Source organism: Ptychodera flava, unplaced genomic scaffold (assembly GCF_041260155.1).
Source record: "Ptychodera flava strain L36383 unplaced genomic scaffold, AS_Pfla_20210202 Scaffold_41__1_contigs__length_1339820_pilon, whole genome shotgun sequence".
Lineage (NCBI taxonomy): Eukaryota > Metazoa > Hemichordata > Enteropneusta > Ptychoderidae > Ptychodera > Ptychodera flava.
Window position 1 is genome coordinate 935,897 of NW_027248363.1, and position 24,217 is coordinate 960,113.

Genomic DNA, 24,217 nt, shown 5'->3' on the forward strand with positions numbered 1-24,217 from the left:
TAAGCACTCTCATTGTTCGTGAATTGAAATTCCGTACAATTAGTTTAGTAACTGAAACGGTATAATGAGTGAAGTTCAATTTAAAAAAAAATAAGAGTCCGTTTCGTAAAGGAATTTTTATTTGAGGCGTATGCCTATACGTTGACTGATGGGTACAACGGTTTAATGGAGCATCATGGTATAGCTATGGCGCTGCCCTTAGGACTTTGAAGGTTGGCCAGAAAGACGACGGTTTGAGTGTTGCCGGTACACAGACTAAAAATGATCTCTGTCTTGAATCGGTTTCGAATACTTGGCGCAAGGCCCCTGTGCCACGCCCAGACGAGGCAATATTTCTTGGACAGAGTAATTCCAATCGGAAATAAACCAGATGTGAACTCTGACACATATAAGGTAACGAACTTTCCTGTCTTCGCCGCATAACGTTCTCATCTCACGGACGATTACCAAGTCATCTATAGACTGTCGACAGTTCCGTGTGTCTTTTTCTTTTCTGTTACTGGTATAGCCTCTCGCACATGCGGGGGTGGGGGTGATAGGATGGGGGTCGAAGGCTAGCTGCTGTGATGTAGTTCGACGTTTTGCTAGTGTGGGTATTTGGGTTGGACGGCAAAACCAGACGTCCAACCCATAGCCAGGCAAAACCTCGAGCTACAGTACTGCAGCTGCAGTTAGCCATAGGGAAATTACAGTGCTCAGCGCCGAAAGCCACCTGCAGTACTGTAGCTCTAGGTTTTACCTTCGGTTTTGGGTTGGACGGCAGAACCAGACAATCCCAAGCAAAACCTAGAGCCTCTTTAGTACTGCAGCATCCATAGACCTAGCTGCAAAATTGTAGCACTACGGTGAGGCGGTCGGTGTTTTTTGGTTTTTGCGACTTCGCTCACCAGGAGCGCTACAATGCCGATGGCCCTGGGGAGTATAAAATAAGCGCATCCCACTGGACTAGGCGTGTTGATGTGAAATGCTAATATTTACTGCATTTGCATTTTGGTTGTACCGATTTATCACTATCAGCGTCAAAATGAGCCCCTGGAGGAGGTAGACCAAAAAAGATTTTAAATCTCTGAGAGTCTGAATATCTGTCCCTGTGGCGTACTCCACTTTTATTACATGAAATATCTCTCGTTTCTCTCGGCAGGAAAATTATTCACAGATGAAAATACTAGTGGACGAATTGAGAGCCAATGTATCAAAGATCACAGACGGTGGAGGTGAAAAGCTTGTGAAGAGACACACCTCCCGGGGGAAACTGTTTGTCAGAGATAGAATATCAACACTGCTTGATCCAGGGTAGGTAACAAGAAAAATATTATACCCTTTGAGTGCCAAAGTAATTTTTTATCGCATTCATAAAATATAGCAGAGTTAATTTATTTCAGATTTTTGCCAAAGTTTTGATAAAAAGCTGTAGCTAATGAAATGTCGGCTGATGGGAAGTGATACTGTCTGGCAGGTAAAGGGTTCATATGATAAGATCATTCCCGAAATACTGCGATCATTTATGTCATTTATACATTGTGTATTCGACTCACAAGTAACTTTGCCTTTTTGTTTTTTAGCTTATATATATATATATATATATATATATATATATATATATATATATATATATATATATATATATATATATATATATATATATATATATATATATATATATATATATATATTAATATATATGTGTGTGTGTGTGTGTGTATATATATATATATATATATATATATATATATATATATATATATATATATATATATATCTTCAACTCTGAGAACATTCAATACAATAATGACTACCGGTATGGTCTGTATTTAGCTTTATACATATATATATATATATATATATATATATATATATATATATATATATATATATATATATATATATATATATAATATATACATATATATATAATATATATATATACATACATATATATATATATATATATATATATATATATATATATATATATATATATATATATATATATATATATATATATATATATATATATATATATATATATATATATATATATATATATATATGTATAGGATAAAGCCCGAGTACGAGGGCTCTTCTGGTATATAAAGTCCAACCCAACGATAAAATGTCACGGCCGCAGGCCGAGACATTTTATCGTTGGGTTGGACTTTATATACCAGAAGAGCCCGAGTACGAGGGTTTTATCCGACTTAAAAACTATCGCCCCTAACTGATATATTTTCGTTTTCAATGTGTTTACGTCAACCGTCCCCTTTGTCAATGTAACATGTTTAGGATATGAATTAAAACTTTTATTTGTGAAATAGCCTTCCAATGTAATGGAACATCCTATAAATGCCCTAGGGCACATTATATAAATGCCCTAGGGCACAGCAGATATTGTGTTGCAGCTTGTTTCCGCTGTGTTACCAAATTTGAATATTAAAACGTACCAGATGTCTACAGAATATGACATGTTCACTTTTGATTGGACAGTACTTTACTACGGCGCTGTCATTCGTTTCTTGAATTTGGTGACCAAGGCTTTATGAGTAAATAAAACACCCTGAATTGAGCACTCTGATTGGTCAATCAACAGTAGATAGTTTAAAAATATAATATATATATATATATATATATATATATATATATATATATATATATATATATATATATATATATATATATATATATATATATATATATATATATATACACTGTACCGGTATATATATTATAGCTTCAACTCTGAGAACATTCAATACAATATGACTATGGTCTGTATGTATAGATGGTGTTTTTTTCAGCAAGCTGAGAGCAAATGGCCATATCTAGTACCGTCTTTCAGATTTCCACCAAACATTTTAAAAGAATAGAATAGATCAAGAAAGACCCTAATTTATTCAGTAATTCTCTTTGTTAGATTGTTTGTCTCTCTCAATGCTGATTGTATGAAAACAAAAGTGGACAGGAAATTTCCCACATGTATTGTTAGCCATTCTTTTGCACACTTTACCACTCTTAACTAACTATTGAATATGTGTATAATATGAAATAAAAACCTTAACGAAGAAAGCAATACAGATATATATGCACATTTTTAGTGGGAGCAGCATTCGAATCAAGATTTTTCAAACCGGGCGTTAATTTTTGCAATTTTCAGAAATGGACTACATGAGGATGTTAAAAGGGCCAGTAATGGGAACTTTTGATAATTTTTTCACCATGTTTTGTGTTTTCAATGTCAACCATCATTTCTAGTTCTACTGCCCAAAGCATGTTGATATACACAGTATTAAGCTTGTCAACTCAGGCCATAAACTAACGTTGTTATTTTGACAAGTGAATTCTGGTCCAGACTAGAATTCAAATGTAATAATAATATATATTATGCCTGAATACATGGGTTTATGTGCCTGAGAGCAGATGACAATTTGTTCGACGCCAGGAGGGTAAATTTTCTTCTGCTGCGAGGGCACATAAACCCATGTTTTCATGCAATAATATTTTATTAACATGCCTCTTCAAAATTAACGCTACCTACATGTATGACATTTAGTTACATGCAGGGCATTCTCAAACAATTTTACCATGATAGACCAACATCAAACAGATTTTAACGAAAGCCAAAATAGCAGTGCGCGCATGAATATTTTACATCTAGCATTTAGAGTCTACCTTGTCGTCAAAAACCTCGAAGGGCTTCACCGGACCTGGTAACTATAGAAACCGGTCTCTGCATTGTTCACAAGGCCTGCTAACTGCTCGGATGTTCCTATTCAAATCAAGCACTGGATTTGCACCCATATCGAGGCATGAAATAACATTAACATCTTGCATTTTACACATGAGATAGATGATATATTGACAAGCTAAATAGTGGGTGTTTCAGCATTCTTTTGGGAGTTGAAAAAAAACTTACAAATGACATGTAAAATAAAAGTAATGGAAAAAAATCATCAAAAGTTAGCATTACTTGCTCTTTCAGGATCATCGTCAAGTGTGAACAAATTATTTAAAAATAAGTGTACCTGAATGGTGGGCCTGAAATTTATGGATACACATGCACAGGCAGGTGCAAACTCGTTCTTCCCAGCTTTGAAACACAAAAGGGCAACAATTTACATAACAATACATAATTTGCATCTTATTTTGTAGCAAAATTTTTTTTTTGTATGAATATTAACATATGAATGATTGGGCCGCCCATCTCTGAAACCCTCATGCAGAGAGTCTAATGGCGGCTCATGTATTGCAAGCATGCTGTTTGGTCAAATAAATGCAATCCTATACTTCTACTATGATACAAGACTTTTAACACTGCACTGTTGTTGCTGGTTGCCCTGTCTGACCATCGAACATGCTTCATCGCGAAAGTATTAATTTACAGAATATGTGGCATTTTCAATGGTAAAGTCTGTGACAATGAGTTACCTGTTTTACCAACCAACTTGAATTCGTACCATAGGCACAGATGAAATTATATTTTTTTTTTATTTCTAACAATGCTGGTTTGGCACTATTGATGCAACTGTTATTGTCTTTCATCACTGGCTGCATAATACTTCCATTTTCTTTTTAGCATTTTTGGACATGCAAACAGGGATATCAAGGATACCTGTACTGATGAGTATGTAACCCCCCAAAAAACATGACGAGCAGGTTCTGACATGACGCATGCGGTGACCAGAAACAATCTTTTTTTTGGCCTGAGCACCATGACATGCCTTCATGTTATACTGTAATTACATTACCTTTAACTGAGAATTTGCACTTTCTTCACTTTTATTGTAGAACGCCATTTCTAGAGTTTTCCCAATTAGCTGGCTATAAGTTATATGGAGAGGAAGAAGTACCTGCTGGAGGTATCGTGACTGGCATAGGACGTGTCTCAGGGTAAGCCAGATAATCAGTCTAGCGCCCTCAGGGTTAGAATGCAAGTAAATATGACGGTGGTGGACTTGATTGGGACGACCGGTGTAGACTGGTGCACCCAGGCCAACTAAGTTCGTTCTTGATCGGGTCGGGGATTCTGCGCGCGCATCTATTCAGGGATCCCAGACTAGCCCGATCGATTTTGGTCGGGGGTATGGCGGCCACTTGATACAATCCGCCGGATGACCCCGACCACGTGACTAAAAGAACCGGTCATAATCCGGTCAGGTAAAGCAGGGCGCCCCAATCAAGTCCACCTGACACTGACAGTGAGTTATATTTCTCCTGAAATAAGCAGAAATATACCTCTCTCTAACAGTTTTTTTTCTTACAGGGGCAGTTGTTTTATCAGCTTTAACTCTTGGCAAATTTAGTAACTCTGCACAACTTTCAAAGGAAAACGATGGACTAAAATCACATAAACAGTCAATTTCAACGACCAATACTGCCAACTGTCAACTGCCCCTTTAAGGCCAGTACAGTACTAAATTTAAGTTGGGTTCCCTTGTCGACTGGCCTTTTATAACCTGAATTTTCAAACACGACATCGTCTTCATTGTGATGGAGTGAGAACATTCATAACTCTGTGTTATACCAAGTCACAGACACTGTTACCTTGAGTGTAGAGTACCAACCCCATTGTGGGGGCTTTGCACATGTGCAATGGGGTCCACAGGGACAGGTGGACTAACACAGTTCAATCAAACAAAAGCAGACAAGGTAACACGTAGGGAAAACACTCAGTATGTCAACACGCCTCATACAAAGCCTCTCTTATCAGGGATGTAGAAAATAGCCAGCAGACTGCAAAAACAACCGGCTGTCAGCTAAAATTTGCCGGCTGTGAAAATTTAGTTTTAGTGAAAAATCAAGACAGTTTTAGTGAAAAATCAAGACATTTTACACAAACTTAATGTGCACATACGCTTGTAACCGCCTGTACTTTTATTTTTGTCACATATTACCAAAATTTCCTACATCCCTGGTTATGATTTGTAAATTTAATGTCATGTAATGAGTCTTTTTGGTTCTGATACATGCTGAAAGATAGTCACTGGTTAACAGTTTTAGAACTGTTAACCAAGAGGGTAATAGTTTCGAAAGCTGTTACCCAGATGAGTTGAAAGCATCACCATGCATATCTGTATCTGCATATTCCAGAAAACTCGTTGGAACTGCACCTGTGCAACTTTCTTACTATACAGGCAATGTATTTCATGCACAATGTCCAGATGCATCACCTCAATATCTGCAACATTCAAATTTTACAATGTACATCATGACAAATGTGTTTCAACTTTCATCAATTACCAATGTACCTCAGATCATATCTGTGTTAGAGTTTAAAATAAATAAATAATAAATGAAAAAGTAAATAAAATAAATAAATAGATACAGTGTTTACATTTGTTATATGGGTTCCATACAAGATTGGTGCTGATGTGCAGCGTCTCAGAAGCTGTTATCCAACTTGTTGGCTGAATCTTACCGTTATAAATGAATAATACAAATAGACTCCCTAAGTTGCCGTGAATAGTGACAATCGACCAATCAGATATAACCTTCTGAGCCAGCTGCACATCAGCAGCAAGATTGAGAGCAGTTCCGAAGATCCTTTCCTTTTGTATGTGTATACTAACCAATGGTGATATTTTCTCTGCATTGTTGCAGTGTTGAGTGTGTCATAGTGGCAAACGATGCAACCGTCAAGGGTGGCACCTATTATCCAGTCACAGTCAAGAAACATCTCAGAGCACAAAGAATTGCCAGAGAAAATAGACTCCCATGTATATATTTAGGTAAGTCCCATGTATATGTAAAAGTCCCATGTATATATTTAGATAAGTCCCATGTATATATACAAGTCCCATGTATATGTAAGTCCCATGTATATACTTTGGTAAGTCTCTTAATATACTGTCAAACCTGTGTATAGTGGTCACCCAAGGGACCAAGAAAGAGTGTGACCACTATATGGAGGTGGCTTCCTATAGAGCCTAGAGGGTGTGTGTGGCATTACTTTCAGTGCAGGTGATGTGCTGAGTGGTGAATTTAGGAATAGAGAACAGTAAATATAAAGTTCAATATCCTAAATTTCTTGAAAATCATGATGCATGCATTTAATTTCTGAAACACTCTTTCTGCAGCTATTAAATCCGTGTAAATAGGCCAATTTCTTGCTTCCGATTCTGATCTCTTAACACAAGAGTCGAGTAAATTATAGGAATATAGCTGGTAGTGTAGAAATAATGATAAGCCAATGTTTGTATTTTTACATTTTAGTTGACTCTGGGGGTGCAAATCTACCCCGGCAGGACGACGTCTTTCCAGATCGGGAACATTTTGGTCGGATTTTCTACAATCAAGCCACACTCTCCTCTCAGGGAATACCACAGGTTTGTCAATACGTAACTGTTCTTTCAAGTAGCATGAAATCTAAAGCACACAGTTACAAGTTCATGAAATATTTGGCATGTCACTGAACCTGTTACCATTGAATAAGTAATATTTCACCTATTAACCCTTTCACCCCCAGTTCCCTGTGTACAGGTCCAACTTTACCATAGAAAACCATGGATTTGGGACAAACCATGGTCACGTGGTGAAAGGGTTAAGGCAGAATACATCTCAGGGACAGACATTCAGACTCTCAAATTTTTACAATTCTTTTCTGATCAACTACTTGGGGGGGGGGTCATTTTAAAGTTCTTGGTGTGAGAAATGTTTTTACGCCTTCTCAGTTTTTTCAAAAATTGAAAATTCTATTTATCTCCATAGAGTCAATAAACACAGGGGTTGCAGCCATTTTGAATTTCAAATATCATTAAAACTCAGGCAATTTGTTTCTCTCGTACCAAAATTTGCAGAGTAATACCTGATTATCAATCTTGATATTGAAAGAAAATGGTTGAAATATTGCTTGAGCAAAGTTTGAACAAAAAAAGTTTTAAGTCTTTCACTTTCAAAGTGCATACTACCTTTAATACATGTACCATGTGTTTCAATTGTATTGATTAAAATATTTATACTGGCAAAAAAATCCCCACCAATTGTGTGTGGACATGTGACATGTGAGATGCTATTTCATCTGGTGGGATTTATTAGACAAAATTTATTCTTGCTTTTAATACCGAACTGAGTTTTGTAGAAAGTCTTATTCAAGCATGTGACTTTTCAAAAAAATGAAAGAAATTCAATTTTTAGAGAGCTACCAATAAATAAATAGCTTGAGTTATTTTGATACCTTGATAATATGCGTGTTTGTTATACATTACCATCAAGGACAATACTTGTGTTGGCTACATTGACTGTTTCCATATGCCCCAAGTACATTGCATTCTGCATTTACGTTGTACATCTGTGCCTTCACTTTTGAATTGTTTGAATTGTTTTAAAAGACCCAATTTGACCGTTTGCTGGAACATGTCTCACGCTCCACACGTGTTGTTGTGCTGCATATCATCTGACACAAGAAGTATTGAATGAGAGAAGCGGACGCGCTTCTAATTCATGATATACAGAGCCTGTGCCTTTGCTTTTGGACAGTTTCAAGGGCCCCCGTTTGACTTTGTTGACGGAATATATCTCATGCTCCATTAGAAGCATGTACCAGTAGCTCTCAATACTATTGCTACTTTCACGAAATACTTTTTGCATCATGTGATATACAACACTAATGTCCTTTTGCGTCTCTGTGGTATTTTTGTCATGACCTCATCACATTCAAACAGGTATTGGACATTGAGTCAGTGACTCATCTAATTGAATATCACTTGTGAAGCATAGTTTGGTCTGTATATTGGTAAAAAATAAAGTACACTTTGTAGCTAATTCTTTTCCTCAAAGGAGCCTGGGGGGCCACATTTCTCAGTAGCTAGACTCTATTATAGAGTCTAGCTACTGAGAAATGCGGCCCCCCCCCCCCTAGGCACCCTTTAATGAAAACAATGAATTCATTATGTGTTCTTCCATAGCTTTCTTTACCGTACATGTATAAAATTATAATATTTTATAAGAAGGGACCTGACAAAGCGTTCATCAGTGTCAAGTACTGACTACTGTACTAAAATTACTTGTTAAATGAAAGCGTATTGCTCATTCAACTGTGAGGAAAGATTTCACCTTTTTTCTCCCCAGCAGCATTTGTAGATGAATTTTCTGATGAAATATCTGCTGAATATCTATTTTATTTACCGAAATATAAGTTTCATGCTCATCACCAGTATAAATTTGAATAGTTAGTTTTGAAATATCAAAATTCCGCTTACTATTGAATTATTTCTCAAAATTTTCAAGATGTTTTTAGCTCAACAGAGATATAAAAGAAGTTAACGATGTATAAAGGATCGAGAAATTGAAATTTTGAGGTGTTTTGTCCAAGAATTTATAATGTAGTTGTTTATTTGCCTGACAGATTGCTGTTGTCATGGGCAGTTGCACAGCGGGGGGAGCTTACGTACCTGCCATGTCAGATGAAAGTATCATTGTTAGAAAAAAAGGCACTATCTTCCTTGGTGGACCACCGTTGGTAAGTTACTGTGTGGTAATGTCCCTGTCACTGTGTAGCTTGTAAAGGTATACAGTCACCTGTAAGCTAAATATGCCCATATATATGGTCAAAAGGGGCGTTCCTTGGTATTCAAAATGCCCACGTGAGGGCGCTGTTTTTAAAAGCAGCCACCCGCTTGAAATCTGTGATTGGTTAGATTTTCTCTTTCCATGGTAACTGTCGCAAAATTGGAACCGGTGACAGTATACCTTTAAGGTAGAATGCGCCTCGGGGACAGATATTCAGACACTCAAATTTTTACAATCCTTTTCTGATCTATCATTTGTGGGGGCTCATTTTAAAGCTCTTGTAGTATGAAAAATTCACACTGTTTAAGTTTTTCGAAAATCGTAAATTTTATTTTTACCCCATAGAGTTACCACAGGAATGGCAGCCATTTTGAATTTTGCATATCAGTAAATGTTCAGTGATTTGTTTCTCCAGTACCACACTTTCGATGATGACCCCTGACCTGAAAGTTTAATCTTACTGTTGAGACGCATACCACCTTAACAACAAATTCATGAATAAGTTGTTTGATGCAAGTTAAACGTTTGTGTATACAGCCAAAAATTCAAACAAGCAGCTTACAGTATGTGTTGCCGTACAGCGTATGTAAAATAGTCCTTGTTACTGGGAATAGTTTCCAAGATTTCAGAAATGTGTTCTCAGGCCTGCAGCATCCCTGTTGGTACAAGACTTTACACAGTCATGTACATACTCACTGTATCCATTGTGGTGGCCGCACACCTAGAATATGGGTTTATAGTTTCAGCTGCATCAATTGATGAACCTCAGTGATGCAACATGGAAACCCTGGTACACTTACTATTGTGCCTACCTTCATAAAAACACTGCATTAGATTTTATAGTGTGCCTATTAGTTGTAACGTTCTAGTCCAGTGCATGGAAGAATTCATTGGTGTTTGAATTTTATGACAATGATACCAGCAACCACACCATTCTTGAAAATCACTATTTCACAATTCCTCCACCACAGACTATAATAAATTGTATAGAAGTACATGTACACTGATTGAAGTAGATATCAAGCCTGTTGCCTGAGCACATTCAAATGCGAGAGTATTGGTGATAGTAATCAGCATTGTGTCTGTGGTGTACGAGGTTCCAAGAGTGTTGATAAAAGCACGAACTTTCACATTATAGCATCTTGCGGCAAGATTGGTTATCCAGTGTACGTACATGTATCTCTGGAGCATTGTTCTGACGTTTCCTCTTTCCTTCAGGCAAGACTGGTGGTTATCCAGTGTGTGTATCTTTGTAAGATTGTTCCGATGTGTCCCCTCTCCTTGAGGCAAGACTGATTATCCAGTGTAAGTATCTGTGGAGCATTGTTCTGACATGACCATTCTCCTTATCTTCTCAGGTTTATGCTGCAACACATGAAAAAGTTTCCGCTGAAGAACTTGGCGGTGCTGATTTACATTGCAGGTCAGTAATGGATGGTTTGGTCATTAAAGAATATTGGAAAATGTCATTTGTACTTTTTATGACACTTTTAGAAGTCATTTTATGTTATAACACACCTCATCTGCAGTCTGTGTTCTAATTCGCCAATTGATACTCACGTGGGATGTGTTCTTTTTCTGCTGATCCATGTAAACGACGCCATCAGGCATCATTTCTTGGAACTGTTGTTCTAAAAAAATGATGCCTGCTGACGTCAAAAACAACATTTGGCGCATGCACAAAGCGGAATGTAAACAAAGATGTCGTCTGCAGCCAATCTAAACGATAGTCGAGAAATTTCTAGGTTAACCTAATTTCTGAAGTAGAATTGAATGCTCTGGTTTCAAACAAGGACTCAAAACAGATGAAAACAATAATCAAAGGTGCAATGAATGTTTTGAAGAAGTATTGCAATCCTGTCGGGAAAACCTTTTCTTGCCGAACCACTCCAACCCATAAATACATGCAACAAGTTTTGTGTATGGTACGTTCTTATGCATGACTGCGGATGAGGTGTGCTATAAAAGATATCTTGACTTGTTATGAGGGCAACAGCATACGTCTTTAACCCCTCAGGCCTGTGAGTCACCCCCAAAACAGACTGGGCCTCGGGAAACAGTCTGTTTTGGGGGGTGACTCACAGTCCCTCGGAGTACAGACGTATGCTGTTGCCTTCATGGACAGTCAATATGTGTATACTGTAAATCTCTGCAAATTATTGTATAATTGTCATCTGACCAGCTGCAACCAGGGTTTATATTCTCTGCAAGAAGACCTGCCTAACATTTGGAAGCTCGCGTAAATTTCAAAATTCCATCTTGGGGGCTTAACTCACCATATGTCTGACAAGTCTACAGCGTGAGGTTGCTTTGATGTTAAATATTAGCCTTTTGCAGCTCAATGAACTCACCGATGAAAAGCAAGCAGAGGCAGCAATCTAACACGCTCAAGTATTTTTAGCTCCGCTGTCAGCGACGCGGAGCTTATCAAATAGGTTGATTTTCCGTCGTCGTCCGCCGTCGTCGTCGTCGTCCGTCGTCCGTCGTCGTCCGTCAACAATTGCCTTCTCCTCTGAAACCGCAAGTCCAATTGCTTTGAAATTTTATATGCAGTTCACTTAAGGTGACCTCACTTCAGTTTGTTCAAATCGTGGTGAAATTTGCATATTTGTAATTTTGAGGCATTTTTTGGTGTTTTTGGTAAAAAAATCTTCTTCTCTGAAACCGCTTGTCCGATTGCTTTGAAATTTGATATGCAGTTTGCTTAGGGTGCCTTCAGTCAGATTTGTTCAAATCATGGCGAAATTTGCATATTTGTATTTTAAAGGCAATTTTTGTCATTTCTGGTAAAAAAATCTTTAAAAATCTTCTTCAAAACTGCCAGTCAGATAGCTTTGATATTTGGTACATAGGTCCCTAGGGATGATCTATTTCAGATTTGTTCAAATTGTGCAGAAATATGCAAATTTGCATTTTTAAGGCAATTTTTGCCATTTTTGGTCAAAAAATTTATTTCTCAAAAAGTACTGGTCTGATAGTTTTGAAATTTGGTATACAGGTTTCTATCGATGAACTAAGTAATATGTATTGAATTTCTGATGAAATCTGTAATTTTGTATTTTTGGGGCAATTTTTGCCATTTTTGGTCAAAAAATGTGTATTTCCAAAACTACTCATCCGATAGCTTTGAAATTTGGTATACAGGTTCCTACAGATTAACTAAATGATAGTTATTGAAATTATGATGAAATCTACAATTTTGTAATTTTGGGGCAATTTTTACCAGTTTTGGTCAAAAAATGTGTATTTCCAAAACTATTCATCCGATAGCTTTGAAATTTGGTGTACAGGTTCCTACAGATGAACTAAATTATAATTATTGAAATTATGATGAAATCTGCAATTTGTAATTTTGGGGCAATTTGTGCCATTTTTGGTCAAAACATGTGTTTCTCAAAAAGTACTGGTCTGATAGCTTTGAAATTTGGTATACAGGTTTCTACAGATGAGCTAAGTAATATATATTGAATTTCTGATGAAATCTGTAATTTTGTATTTTTGGGGCAATTTTTGCCATTTTTGGTCAAAAAATGTGTATATTCAAAACTACTCATCTGATAGCTTTGAAATTTGGTATACAGGTTTCCATAGATGAACTAAATGATATTTATTGAAATAATGATGAAATCTGCAATTTTGAATTTTTGGGGCAATTTTTCCTATTTTTGGTCAAAAAATGCGTTTCTCAAAAAGTACTTGTCTAACAGCTTTGAAATTTGGTATACAGGTTTCTATAGATGAACTAAATTTGATCTTTTGAAATTATGATGAAATCTGCAATTTTACTTTTGGAGGCAATTGTTGCCATTTTTGGTCAAAAAATTTATTCTCAAAAACTACTCATCAGATAGCTTTGGTTGACATGTTCTTAGAAATGATCCTATGTGATACATTCAAAGTATGATGAAATCTTCATTGCGTATTTTTGCAGCTTATTTTAGCCACTTTTTTCTGGCCACTGCATCGAGCTATCAAAGATTTCCACCCTTCTTCATCAACATGTCTCAAAAATAGTTATTCTCTACATAAACACAGCGGAGCTATATCGGCCGCTAGGTCGCTTGTTGTATTTCTTGTTTGCATTTTTCAATTAAAATTCTTCAAGTTGGATGATTTTAATAGTGCTGATTGCAAATGACATCACTGTTCTCTCTCATTAATATGCATAAATAAATATTCGTCTGTATTTTAGCATAAACAACGAAAATAAAACGTGCTAGTGTTACAATGGCTTCTTAAAGGCATAATAATAACAGTGAATTTATGGCTCAGACTACAAGCTGCAACAACAGCAGCACATTCAACAACAAAATTTGTCAGAATTTTAGGCAGTGCTGTCCTAAGTCGCGCATGCAGGTATATTTAGTAACAAACTTGAGATCGCGATCAACGCTATTAATGTGTTGTGTTACCTTATTGTATAATGGAATCAACAGTGCATGTGCGTGCAAGTCTCAAACTGACACATTCTTTGAGAGCTTGTACTGAGGCTCCCTAACCCTGATACCAACTAGGCATCCAAATGTATAACATATGTTGTTCTGTTTAAATACAGAATATCTGGAGTCACGGACCACTACGCAACCAATGATGAACACGCATTGTATCTAGCGAGAAAAGTTGTGAAAAACCTCAATTATGAGAAGAACGTCGGTGTAAGTTAAAAGATGTCAGACCTGTAGTCAATCCAACCACTCCACTTTTTAACTTCTTCACCCCCAATTACTGGTATACACTGGTCCAAACTTGCCATAGACAACAATGAGTTTGGGCCAAACCATGGTGGTGAAAGTGTAAAAGCTAAACTACTGTCTGAAGGTGCATTGAAGTCAAAGAAATAAAGTACTACCCAGAATTTACACAGCAGGCTTTGTAAACATGAAAAGTGAAGTTAAGCCAAAGTCAATAGTTATTTGTACCCGCCTTGAGCATTCTTGATATCAAATTCAAAAATGTTCACAGGAAGCAACTGTTTTCAAGTCATTGTCAAATAGGTTTTAGTAAGAGCCATAGATAAAACCAATCGCCATAGTCTTCACAAAATGTATTCTGCAACAATATGTTTCTGGCGACATGTGATGCAGTTCTGTTTCTTTTAATTTTGGTGTCACTGGTGTCAAAAAAATATGTTTATGAATTAGTCTTACAGTGATATGGAGTGACATAATGTTTCTAAGCTTGTCCTTTCGCAATCAAATATAACCTTACTGAAAAGACAGTGCATATCAGAGAAGAACTGTGTGTTGCAGATACAAGGTGTTTTTTTCCGATGGTGATACACATACTGTGTTGAAAAATGCAAGTTTGGCGATAGGATGATGAAATATTATTTAAATATGTAATAAATATATGTTTTGTACTGTAGTAGTCATTGACCGGGTGCAAATGCTGAGTTTATGCAAATGTCACCTACTTGGAATATTTTATGATTTTCAGGTGACCATTGACACACCAGAAAGAGCCAAAGTTTGCAGCTGATGAAATGTACGGCATTGTGGGGACCAATCTGTTGAAGCCCTATGACGTACGCGAAGTCATAGCCAGGATCGTCGATGGCAGCGAATTCCACGAGTTCAAAGAACTTTATGGGGACACTCTTGTCACTGGTAAGTTTTTAAGATTGTGAAAAGTGAGTTTCTGGCAGCAAAATTCTAGTGGTTTATTAAGTTCGTCTGTATCATCTTGAAATGATTGTTTCCTGTACACAAACGTTGGTCTTGCCAACAAGCTATCATATGAATACATTTTAGTATACCCATAGACTATGATGTGAACCATGTCAATTCTGTACAGGCCATAATGCAGTACAGGCCCAATGTGTGTTGGTTTTAACCTTTGTGCTTACATGTACAGTTGGATGCTCAGGTGATATGCCATATGTGTTGTACTGGATTCCATACACAGCTTCAACTGTCGGCACTTTGTTGTAAAACATGTACCTGTATTGCCTAGAAGCACTCTGAGACTGACTGTACAGTGTACGCTTAACTTCAGCACTTTTCCGCTGAGATTATGAACATAAATAGCCATTAATGGGATAATATTGGTAACTTTAACAGTGTTTTAGTTACTTATTCAACAAATACATTCCAACAATAATTGTTTCTTTGAAGAATGTTGAAATGCAACAATTTAAGTAATGCAATGCACCTGCAGACACAGTTCACAAGTTGAACTCTGGGTAATTTGACATGTTTTTGGGAGAACAACAAAAAAGAGTATTTTACTAGGGAACAAAACTGTAGTGAAAATACATGAAAGAGTGCCGCTGATTGACTTTGAAGCAAATGACTTTGGACAATGGCAGCTTATCTGCTGTTCACCCTGTCTGAATGTATAACCTATACATCCCCACTGCTCTGTAAGATGGTCCACAATCACCATCGATAACAATGGGCTATGGCCAAACCATGGTGGTGTACGGGGGGGGAACTGTGTAAAATGAATGCAGAAACCCAATCTGCTGCCTTGTGTGCTGCTTTGATTACATGGCTGTTGATTCTCAAATTTTTCTAAAATATTTTCACAGGTTTTGCAAGAATCCATGGTTATCCTGTCGGTATCCTTGGCAACAATGGTGTCCTATTTTCAGAATCAGCCTTAAAGGTAGGCATAATAAGTGAATTTATAGGAATATTACTTAATTTTTTATGTATTTATTTATTTATTTATTTGTTTGTTAATTTGTTTGTTTGTTTTCTTATGTTATTGATTTTACTTATTTGTTTATATATTTATGTGTTTTATTTTATTTATTTATAATGCAGTACTTGTGACAGATGATTAGATATCTAGTATCTGTTAACAGAGTGGTGTCTGTAAGGTTGAAAGACAGCTTGCATGTAAAATGTGCATCTCATGTTACTTACCATGCAATACCCAGTACACCAGATTACACACTTCAGTCTGGATGCTAGTGGCGATAACAGCAGTCACACTTTTTTTCACAATAATTATTGTTAAATGATGCCTATACTGACAACATACAGAAAGACACAAGTGTTGGGGGTCAAGGTCAACTTTATTACAATGTTGACTGGCTATGAGCTGATTTCCGTCACTTTAGGAGTATAGAGATACAGATTCTCAAGACAACAGAGCAAAAAAGAAATAAAAATTTTTAAATTCAGAAGCTAGTAGGATAGGGAGGAAGGGTTTGGAACACTCTAAGGTCAAAGCGAAATGTGATTAACTGTTAGTTGGCCTCGTCCCAGGACCGTCCCACACACAGCCTCGAACCCGGCCCGTTTAAACTACAATAAACAAGTATTATTATGCACTGAACTGTCACAGCATGGCTCAAGATAATTTTTTTTTGCCAACATAAACATTGCACACATCAGGTTCTGCATCAATATGTATCTACTGTTTGGTTTGGTGCACAGCTAACCAAGGTATAATCACAGATGCTGATACATTCCAAGTCATCCTTCCCATCGCATAGGAGTTCTTTCTTTTCCATTCTTGAACCACACGGCAATGTCTGGGGGTCTTCCGTGTGTCTTAGCACACTTGCACCAAAGTTGCACCAGGCTGTTATACCTTACATGTACATATGTACATTAATTAACCCTTTGAGCGCCAAAGTCAATTTTTGCCACCTTTATAGAATGTAACCCGACAATTTTATTCATATTTTTTTCTAAAATTTTGATCAAAAACTGTAGCCAATGAAAGGTAATGTCCATCTGGTCCAAAATTGTCAAAAAATTACAAAAAAATCATAAAAAATTGGTAAATTTTGCACCTAAAAATTTTGGCGGGAAAATCTACAGCTTTCAAAGGGTTAACTCACAGGAAAAATGATGCCTATACTGACAACACACCGGTACTGACAACATACAGAAAGACACAAGTGTTGGGGGTCAAGGTCAAAATCAACTTTATTACACTGTTGACTTTCACTTTCAGGAAACACAACAGTGTAAACTGAGACACATACCACCTTGTCTTGGCATAGAATGCATTGCGTGTTGGTGACTGTGTTTTTCGATAGTAATTATCAAAAGATTAAACTTCCTTCTTGTATCTCTCCAGGGAACTCATTTCATTGAACTATGCTGCCAACGGGGAATACCACTTATATTCCTACAGAATATAACAGGTGAAACATTCTATGCTATTCTTTTATAAAAAATATCATGCTAATTGGCAGAAGTGATACAGAATGTTAGAAAATATTTTTCCATTTTCCAGGTAACCTTGTTGAAAACATTGTATGTTCTCATTTATGCTCTTAAATTCTGAAATACAAGATGCTGTACAGCTATTTGGACTCTTTGTATAGGATTGGTCAGGAAATAGCGTTGATCGCGATTTCGGGTTTGTTACTAAATATAGCTGCACGCGCGCGACTTTCGGACAAATATGCTGAAATCCAGACAAATTTTGTCGTTGTATGTGCAGCTGTTGTTGCAGCTTGTAGTCTCAGTCATCAATTCATACGAATAAGTGTGACGCTAAATAGCCATTCTAACACTCACAGGTTTTATTTTCGTCATTTATGAGGAAAATGCGGACAAATATTTATTTATGCATATTAATGAGAGAGAACAGTGACGTCATTTGCGATCAGCGCTATTAAGGAAGAATGTGCCTCAGGACAGATATTTGGATTCCAATTTTTTTTCTGATCTACCACCTGTGGGGCTCATTTTGAAGCCCTTGGAATAAGACAAATTTTAGTCTTGGTTTTGAAAATAAAAAAAAATTTTTTACAGTCATGGTTTTTTGAAAATAAAATAATCTGTTTTTCTCCATAAAGTGAACACAGGTATGGCAGCCATTTTGAATTTCAAATATTGGAAAATTTGGGGTTATTTGTTTCTCTAGTACCAAGCATTGGCCCCTGATTTTTATTCTTGATTTTGAAAGAGAATGGTTAAAAAGTTCCTTCAAGAAAGATTGAGCAAGCGTTTACGTCTTTCACTTTGGAGGCGCATACTACCTTAAATGACGCTTACTTATTCTCCTTGAAGGATATCCACAACTTTTATTTAATAACTTGTATTCATTGATTTCTTAAATTTCACAAAGTATATAAGTTATTCACAAGGAAAGGCAAATGCTGTTTTCCTGAAGGGCGATCATCAGATGAGGAACACTGTTAGACCTTTGTACAATTATTTGATATTTGTCAACCAGGTTTCATGGTTGGTAAGGCAGCGGAGGCTGGCGGTATTGCCAAGAATGGAGCTAAGATGGTGACGGCTGTGTCGTGTGCCAAAGTGCCAAAGATTACAGTTATCATCGGTGGTTCCTATGGCGCCGGCAACTATGGAATGTGTGGCAGGGCTTATGGGTAAGACACATTTGCTTCTATGTCAGATTTACTTTTAACCCTTTGAGTGCCATAGTCAATTTTTGCTGCCTTTATAAAGTATTCCCAGTAAAATTTTTTTTCAGATTTTGCCAAAATTTTGGTGAAAAAATTTAGCTAGTGAAATATGATGTCCATCTGATCCAACATTATCAAAAAGTTTACAGAAAAATTCATGAAAATTGGTAAAATGTTGCACTAAAATTTTGGTGGGAAAAATTATGGCACCCAAAGGGTTAAGCTTATCAATTTTATGAATGAACTGCATGTATATCCATCAGGGTTTCTGAAAATTCATGATCATGAATGTTGCTACTTTATATTTGCAAAGTCTAACTTTCTACAACGTGTTGAGGGGTCCAATTCAGAAAATTGTAACAGTTATAGCTCAGTTATTGAACCTCTCTATTTAAGGATTGGATTTCACTGGGAGGTTTTGACTGTAACATCTTCCCGGGTGGCTGGTTGCTGTACGTTTTGAGTTCAAATCCTATCGAGAATTTTGTTCATGTAATGCAAATACGCATAACCTAACGTGAACATCAGTGAGTTGACAAAGCCATACCCATCAGAAGATGGTCCCTGCTGTATCATGTGATGAAAGGGCCAAGCTTGGTGCTTTTTCCCATGATTCAAAATACATCAAGTTGATGAAGCCCTAAACTGCCTCTTCTGCCACTACTTTAATCCATTTCAGTAAAAAATTGCTTTATTTGAAAATGGCAAAAAATGGCTTTCTGGAATAAGCTACCCAAAAGCCACCGCATGTGTAAAAATCAGCCTTGGTGAACTTCCCCCCTTGAGATCTAATTCTGATCATGTGTTGCTTCCAGACCTAGGTTCCTATATATGTGGCCCAATGCAAGGATATCTGTGATGGGAGGGGAGCAGGCAGCCACTGTGTTGTCAACTGTCAAAGAACAACAAGTTAGAAAAGAAGGCAAGGAGGTAGGTCTACATGAAGCATTTGCTGACCCTGCGAGCACTGTAATTTTTCCCGCCAAAATTTTACCAATTTTATGAATTTTTCTGTCATATTTTTCATAATTTGGACCAAATGGACATCACATTTCATTGGCTACAGATTTTTATCAAAATTCTAGCAAAAAATTAGAAAATAATTGACTGGTGTATATATGATAAAGGGGACGAAAATCGACTTTGGCGCTCAAGGGGTTTAAAGTGCCTAAAAAGAAATTGTAATAAGTACATCAGTGGAAGTTCAGGGGCATTTTTCTTCAAATTGATGACACAGTCATGGATGACATGAAACAAATTTTACAAAAAATTTTCAGACAACAATAGAAGTGAGTCGGCCGATATGTGGATGTCTTCAACAAGGAACGCCCTCAATCATTATATCTTGAGAAGAAATCTGGTTTGTGTTTTGGCCAATGTATAGCAGAGCTTTGTTTTGTTTTATTTCTGAGCAATATTACAAGTGTCCTCACTAGAAAATTAGATTGTGATCTTTTTGGGTTGCTAATATGTCGCCCAATTGTCTGATCTTTTGACTATTACGCTCATGGGATGACAGTGGTTTTGCATTCAGATGAAATCCAAATAGCATTGATCGTGATTTTAGGATTGTTACTAAATATAGCTGCACGTGCATGACATGGGACAATGCTGCTTAAAATTCAGACAAATTTTGTTCTTGCATTTGTAGCTGTTGTTGCGGCTTGTAGTCTGAGCCATAAATTCATGCGAATTAGTGCGACTTTTTGTAGCCATTGCAACACTAGCAGGTGTTATGTTTGTCGTTTAAGCGGAAAATGCAGACAAATATTTATTTGTGCATATTAATGAGAGAAAACAATGACAATCATTTGCAGTCAGCGCTATTACACGCAGTTTGAAGCAAGTGGTGTAATTATTTTTAACAATATCATTCGTACTGCATGCTTTAACTGAGTGGAAAAATTAATAAAGGAATGATTTTTCAATGAATTTGTTTTCTCTCATCACTCTGCAGTGGACAAGTGAAGATACGGAAAAAATGAAAAGACCAATTCTTGCAAAATATGAAAAGGAAGGCAATCCGTATTACGCAAGTGCTAGGTGTGTAGTAAATGCGATGTTTTCAACATCTTCATCATCAGCTGACAGCCAGTGTTTTCCGAGGGACGTGTCAGTGCATAATCCCTCCTTTCTTATCGAAATCCCCCTTCAAATATTTACAAGTGCACGCCATGTCGCCACCTTCTACAATGAGGTTTGAGATGTTGATGTACACAGAGTATTCATAGTGCATTCCACTTTATGATTAGTGTCTATAGTGTAACATCACACAGTTGATGTCATTCACAGATAACTCAGGGATGGCAGCCATTTTGAAATTCAAATATCGGTAAATTTTTGGTAATTTTATCATTATTTAATCCCAAAAGTTGTCATGTCAAATATAGTTCCGGTTCACTTTCAATGAAGCGATGACTGTGCCCACGACATCATTGTTGAGTTAATATCGAATCCTTTGTACTGTGCGAATTCCATATATGAGGCATGTAATAATCGCATGTAATAAAGTCCTGTTGTGATTTCTACGCAGGCTATGGGATGACGGAGTGATAGACCCAGTTGACACCAGAACTGTCCTAGGTCTCAGTCTGAGTGCGGCGTTGAACGCACCGATTGAAAAGACAAGGTTTGGCGTCTTCAGGATGTAGGGACGGAACAATCATGGCACAACTCTGACAATGCAAGCAACCATGGGATCATCAGAGCCCCCTGTCTTGGGAGAACACTGATGAAATAGAATTGTAAAGCGAACTAAATTTGAATGATAAAATAAGGTCAAGTACAAACAGAGCATAAAGTTGACATCACAGAATACAGTGGACAAATATCCAGAGCTAGTCAAGGAATTGTCATGCCCCCCCCCAATATGTAATGGTCCATCCCTTATTGACCTTAGGTACGGAAGGGAGACACCAGAATCTTATGTGGAGGATTGAGTCTAACATCCCGAATGAATATTAATGGTCCATTCCTAATTTGCTCTGAGTATTGGAGGGAGAGACCAGAATCTTATAGGGAGGATTGAGTCCATATATGAGCACCACCCCCAATATGTAATGGTCCATCCCTTATTGCCGTTGAGCATTGAAGGGAGAGACCAGAATCTTATGTGGAGGATTGAATCCATATATGAGCACCCACCCCCCTCCCAATATGTAATGGTCCATCCCTTATTGACCTTAAGTATTGAAGGGAGAGACCACAATTTTATAGGGAGGATTGAGTCCATACCCTACCCCACCCCACCCTCATTCGAAGCCTGAATTCCTCAGCCTTTCATGGCTTTCAAGTCATGAGAATGCAGGTATACGTACTTGTCATGTAGATGTGACAGTCCAACAGGTTTCTCTCTCAATGGTTTTCTCCACTTGTGACCAGCTCCTCCCAAACATGTCCATGGCCGTAATAATCATCTCATACCATACCTGTCCTTACCAATTCTTGTTTTCACGTTAAGGCACAACTAGGTGTAACTTTGGATTTATTTTCTAGTATTTTTTGTTCTGTTTATAGAATACCGTTTCTCTTTGTCTGAATGCCTAGAGCTCAACATGTCCACACAGCCTGTGTGTGTCTAGTGTCCAGTGTCATCATTAACAATGTAATTTTCGTCAGTTGTCAACAATAACTTTTTGTTTACAAGTTGTACATGATTTGTTGTGTGGATAAGGCTACTGTATATCTCAACATACCTGTTGGTACGAGAAGACAGTAGTGAGAATCAGTGTTCTCCACAGCTTGGAAAAACAGAAGGGTGGCCAATTTACAAAAAAATACATAATTTGCATATTCTTTTGTTTTTATAATGTATTCTTTTGTGTGAATATTAACATATGAACAGAATATTCCGAAAATAGGGGTTGCCCTCCCCTCAAAATCCCCATGTAGAAAGGCCTTGAGAATCGTATCTGAAGGTACAGCTGTTGTCCCTGTAATAGTGTTCTGAGTGGGACTCAATATGGAACAATCGTACCAGAGATTCTGAAAAGACTTTCACCTGTTCACCCCCGATTCCCTGTAGACAGATCTGCAAGCACCATTGATGACAATGGGTTTGGGTCAAACCATAGTGATAAAAGGGTTAAGAGTTTTCCATAGGTGAATGAAATTTTATTTGTCTGAGGGACATTGTCCATGACAAACAGTTTTATCTATTTATTTGAATGCTGTGATCCCAACTACGCTATATGTGTAGGTGAACCAACCCTCCTGAATGCAATGTTGGTATACCCTAATCATGAGAGTGTATAGATCATAGGTCATGACATGTCGGCAAATTTCATTGACTTGAATGTAAACATGCAAAATATGCTGTTCCGTTTTGTCATTTTTTGAAACTTGTATGAAAGACAGGCTTGCTTATCAAAGCTGACTTTTTGGACCTGTTTACTGGAATTCAGAGGTGTGCAGATTAAGGCTGAAAATTTGTCGTAAATCAATGCGATCAGCATGATATATAAAAGCATATACTGTATTCTCATGCAGTTTATCCCAAACAGTAAGTCAGGGAGACCGTTAGTCCTCCATCTCAACAACCTAATGAATGCATGATGACACTGTATTAAGGTATACTGTCACACCGGTTCCAATTTTGGAAAGAGAAAATCTAACCAGTCCCAGATTTTAAGCGGGTGGCCGCTTTTTAAGAACAGCGCCCTCACAGGGGCATTCTGAATACCAAGGAACGTCTCTTTGACCATATATGGGCATATTTAGATTACAGGTGACTGTATACCTTTAATGAACAGGAAACGCTAGTGTCATCAAAACTCAGGTTTTTGAAACAAAAGTCCATGACATCAGAAGAAATGCAAAGTTAAAGGTACTTTTACGTGAGTGTGAATCCGTTTCAACTACTTTCAGTGCTAGATACTGTGTCCATTTTTGGGGGGGCTACGCCTCCATGTGTTTAATCAGTAGGAGGGATTATTGAGAAATCACTGACATTTTGTATTTAAGTTAACTTTGAATAGGCTAACATTGGACAAAGTTCAGGTGATGAATCCTAAGTCTTGAATGGGTATTGTATTTGTATTTCAGTAGCAGTTTGATTGTTTGCTTTACCATGGTAACAAGGCATGTATCTTGCAATGTAAATAAAATGAGAAACACTTTCTATTTATTCATTTCAGGTTCTGTGTTTGATCTCCATGCGCATCAAAATCCTCCGATGAGTTATTTTGAACTGCTGTATCAGAACTTATTTCATGAGGATAACAAATCTCACTACCTTAAATAGCTTTTTGTCCAGTGTTGAGGGGCAAACTATGAGATGTTTCAATGCATTGTGGGTAAAAAGTCAACTTCTTCAATCTCTAATATATGTAAATTTTACGCATTATTTTAATGGTATTATTTTCAAATCAAAGTTGGTTC

General features: G+C 37.1%; 1 protein-coding gene across 1 annotated transcript; it reads left to right on the forward strand.

Annotated features, from left to right (window-relative positions):
• The first annotated feature begins 157 nt into the window (after positions 1-157).
• On the forward strand, positions 158-23,972 carry LOC139128018 (methylcrotonoyl-CoA carboxylase beta chain, mitochondrial-like). The gene is given in 16 exon segments (XM_070693886.1): positions 158-393; positions 1,142-1,293; positions 4,783-4,884; positions 6,595-6,722; positions 7,207-7,319; positions 9,338-9,451; positions 10,860-10,924; positions 14,057-14,156; positions 14,938-14,958; positions 14,960-15,107; positions 16,031-16,107; positions 17,539-17,605; positions 18,646-18,802; positions 19,654-19,768; positions 20,796-20,881; positions 21,372-23,972. Coding segments are annotated over 16 exon segments (1,695 nt in total). The 5' UTR covers positions 158-261; the 3' UTR covers positions 21,490-23,972.
• Positions 23,973-24,217: the final 245 nt, after the last annotated feature.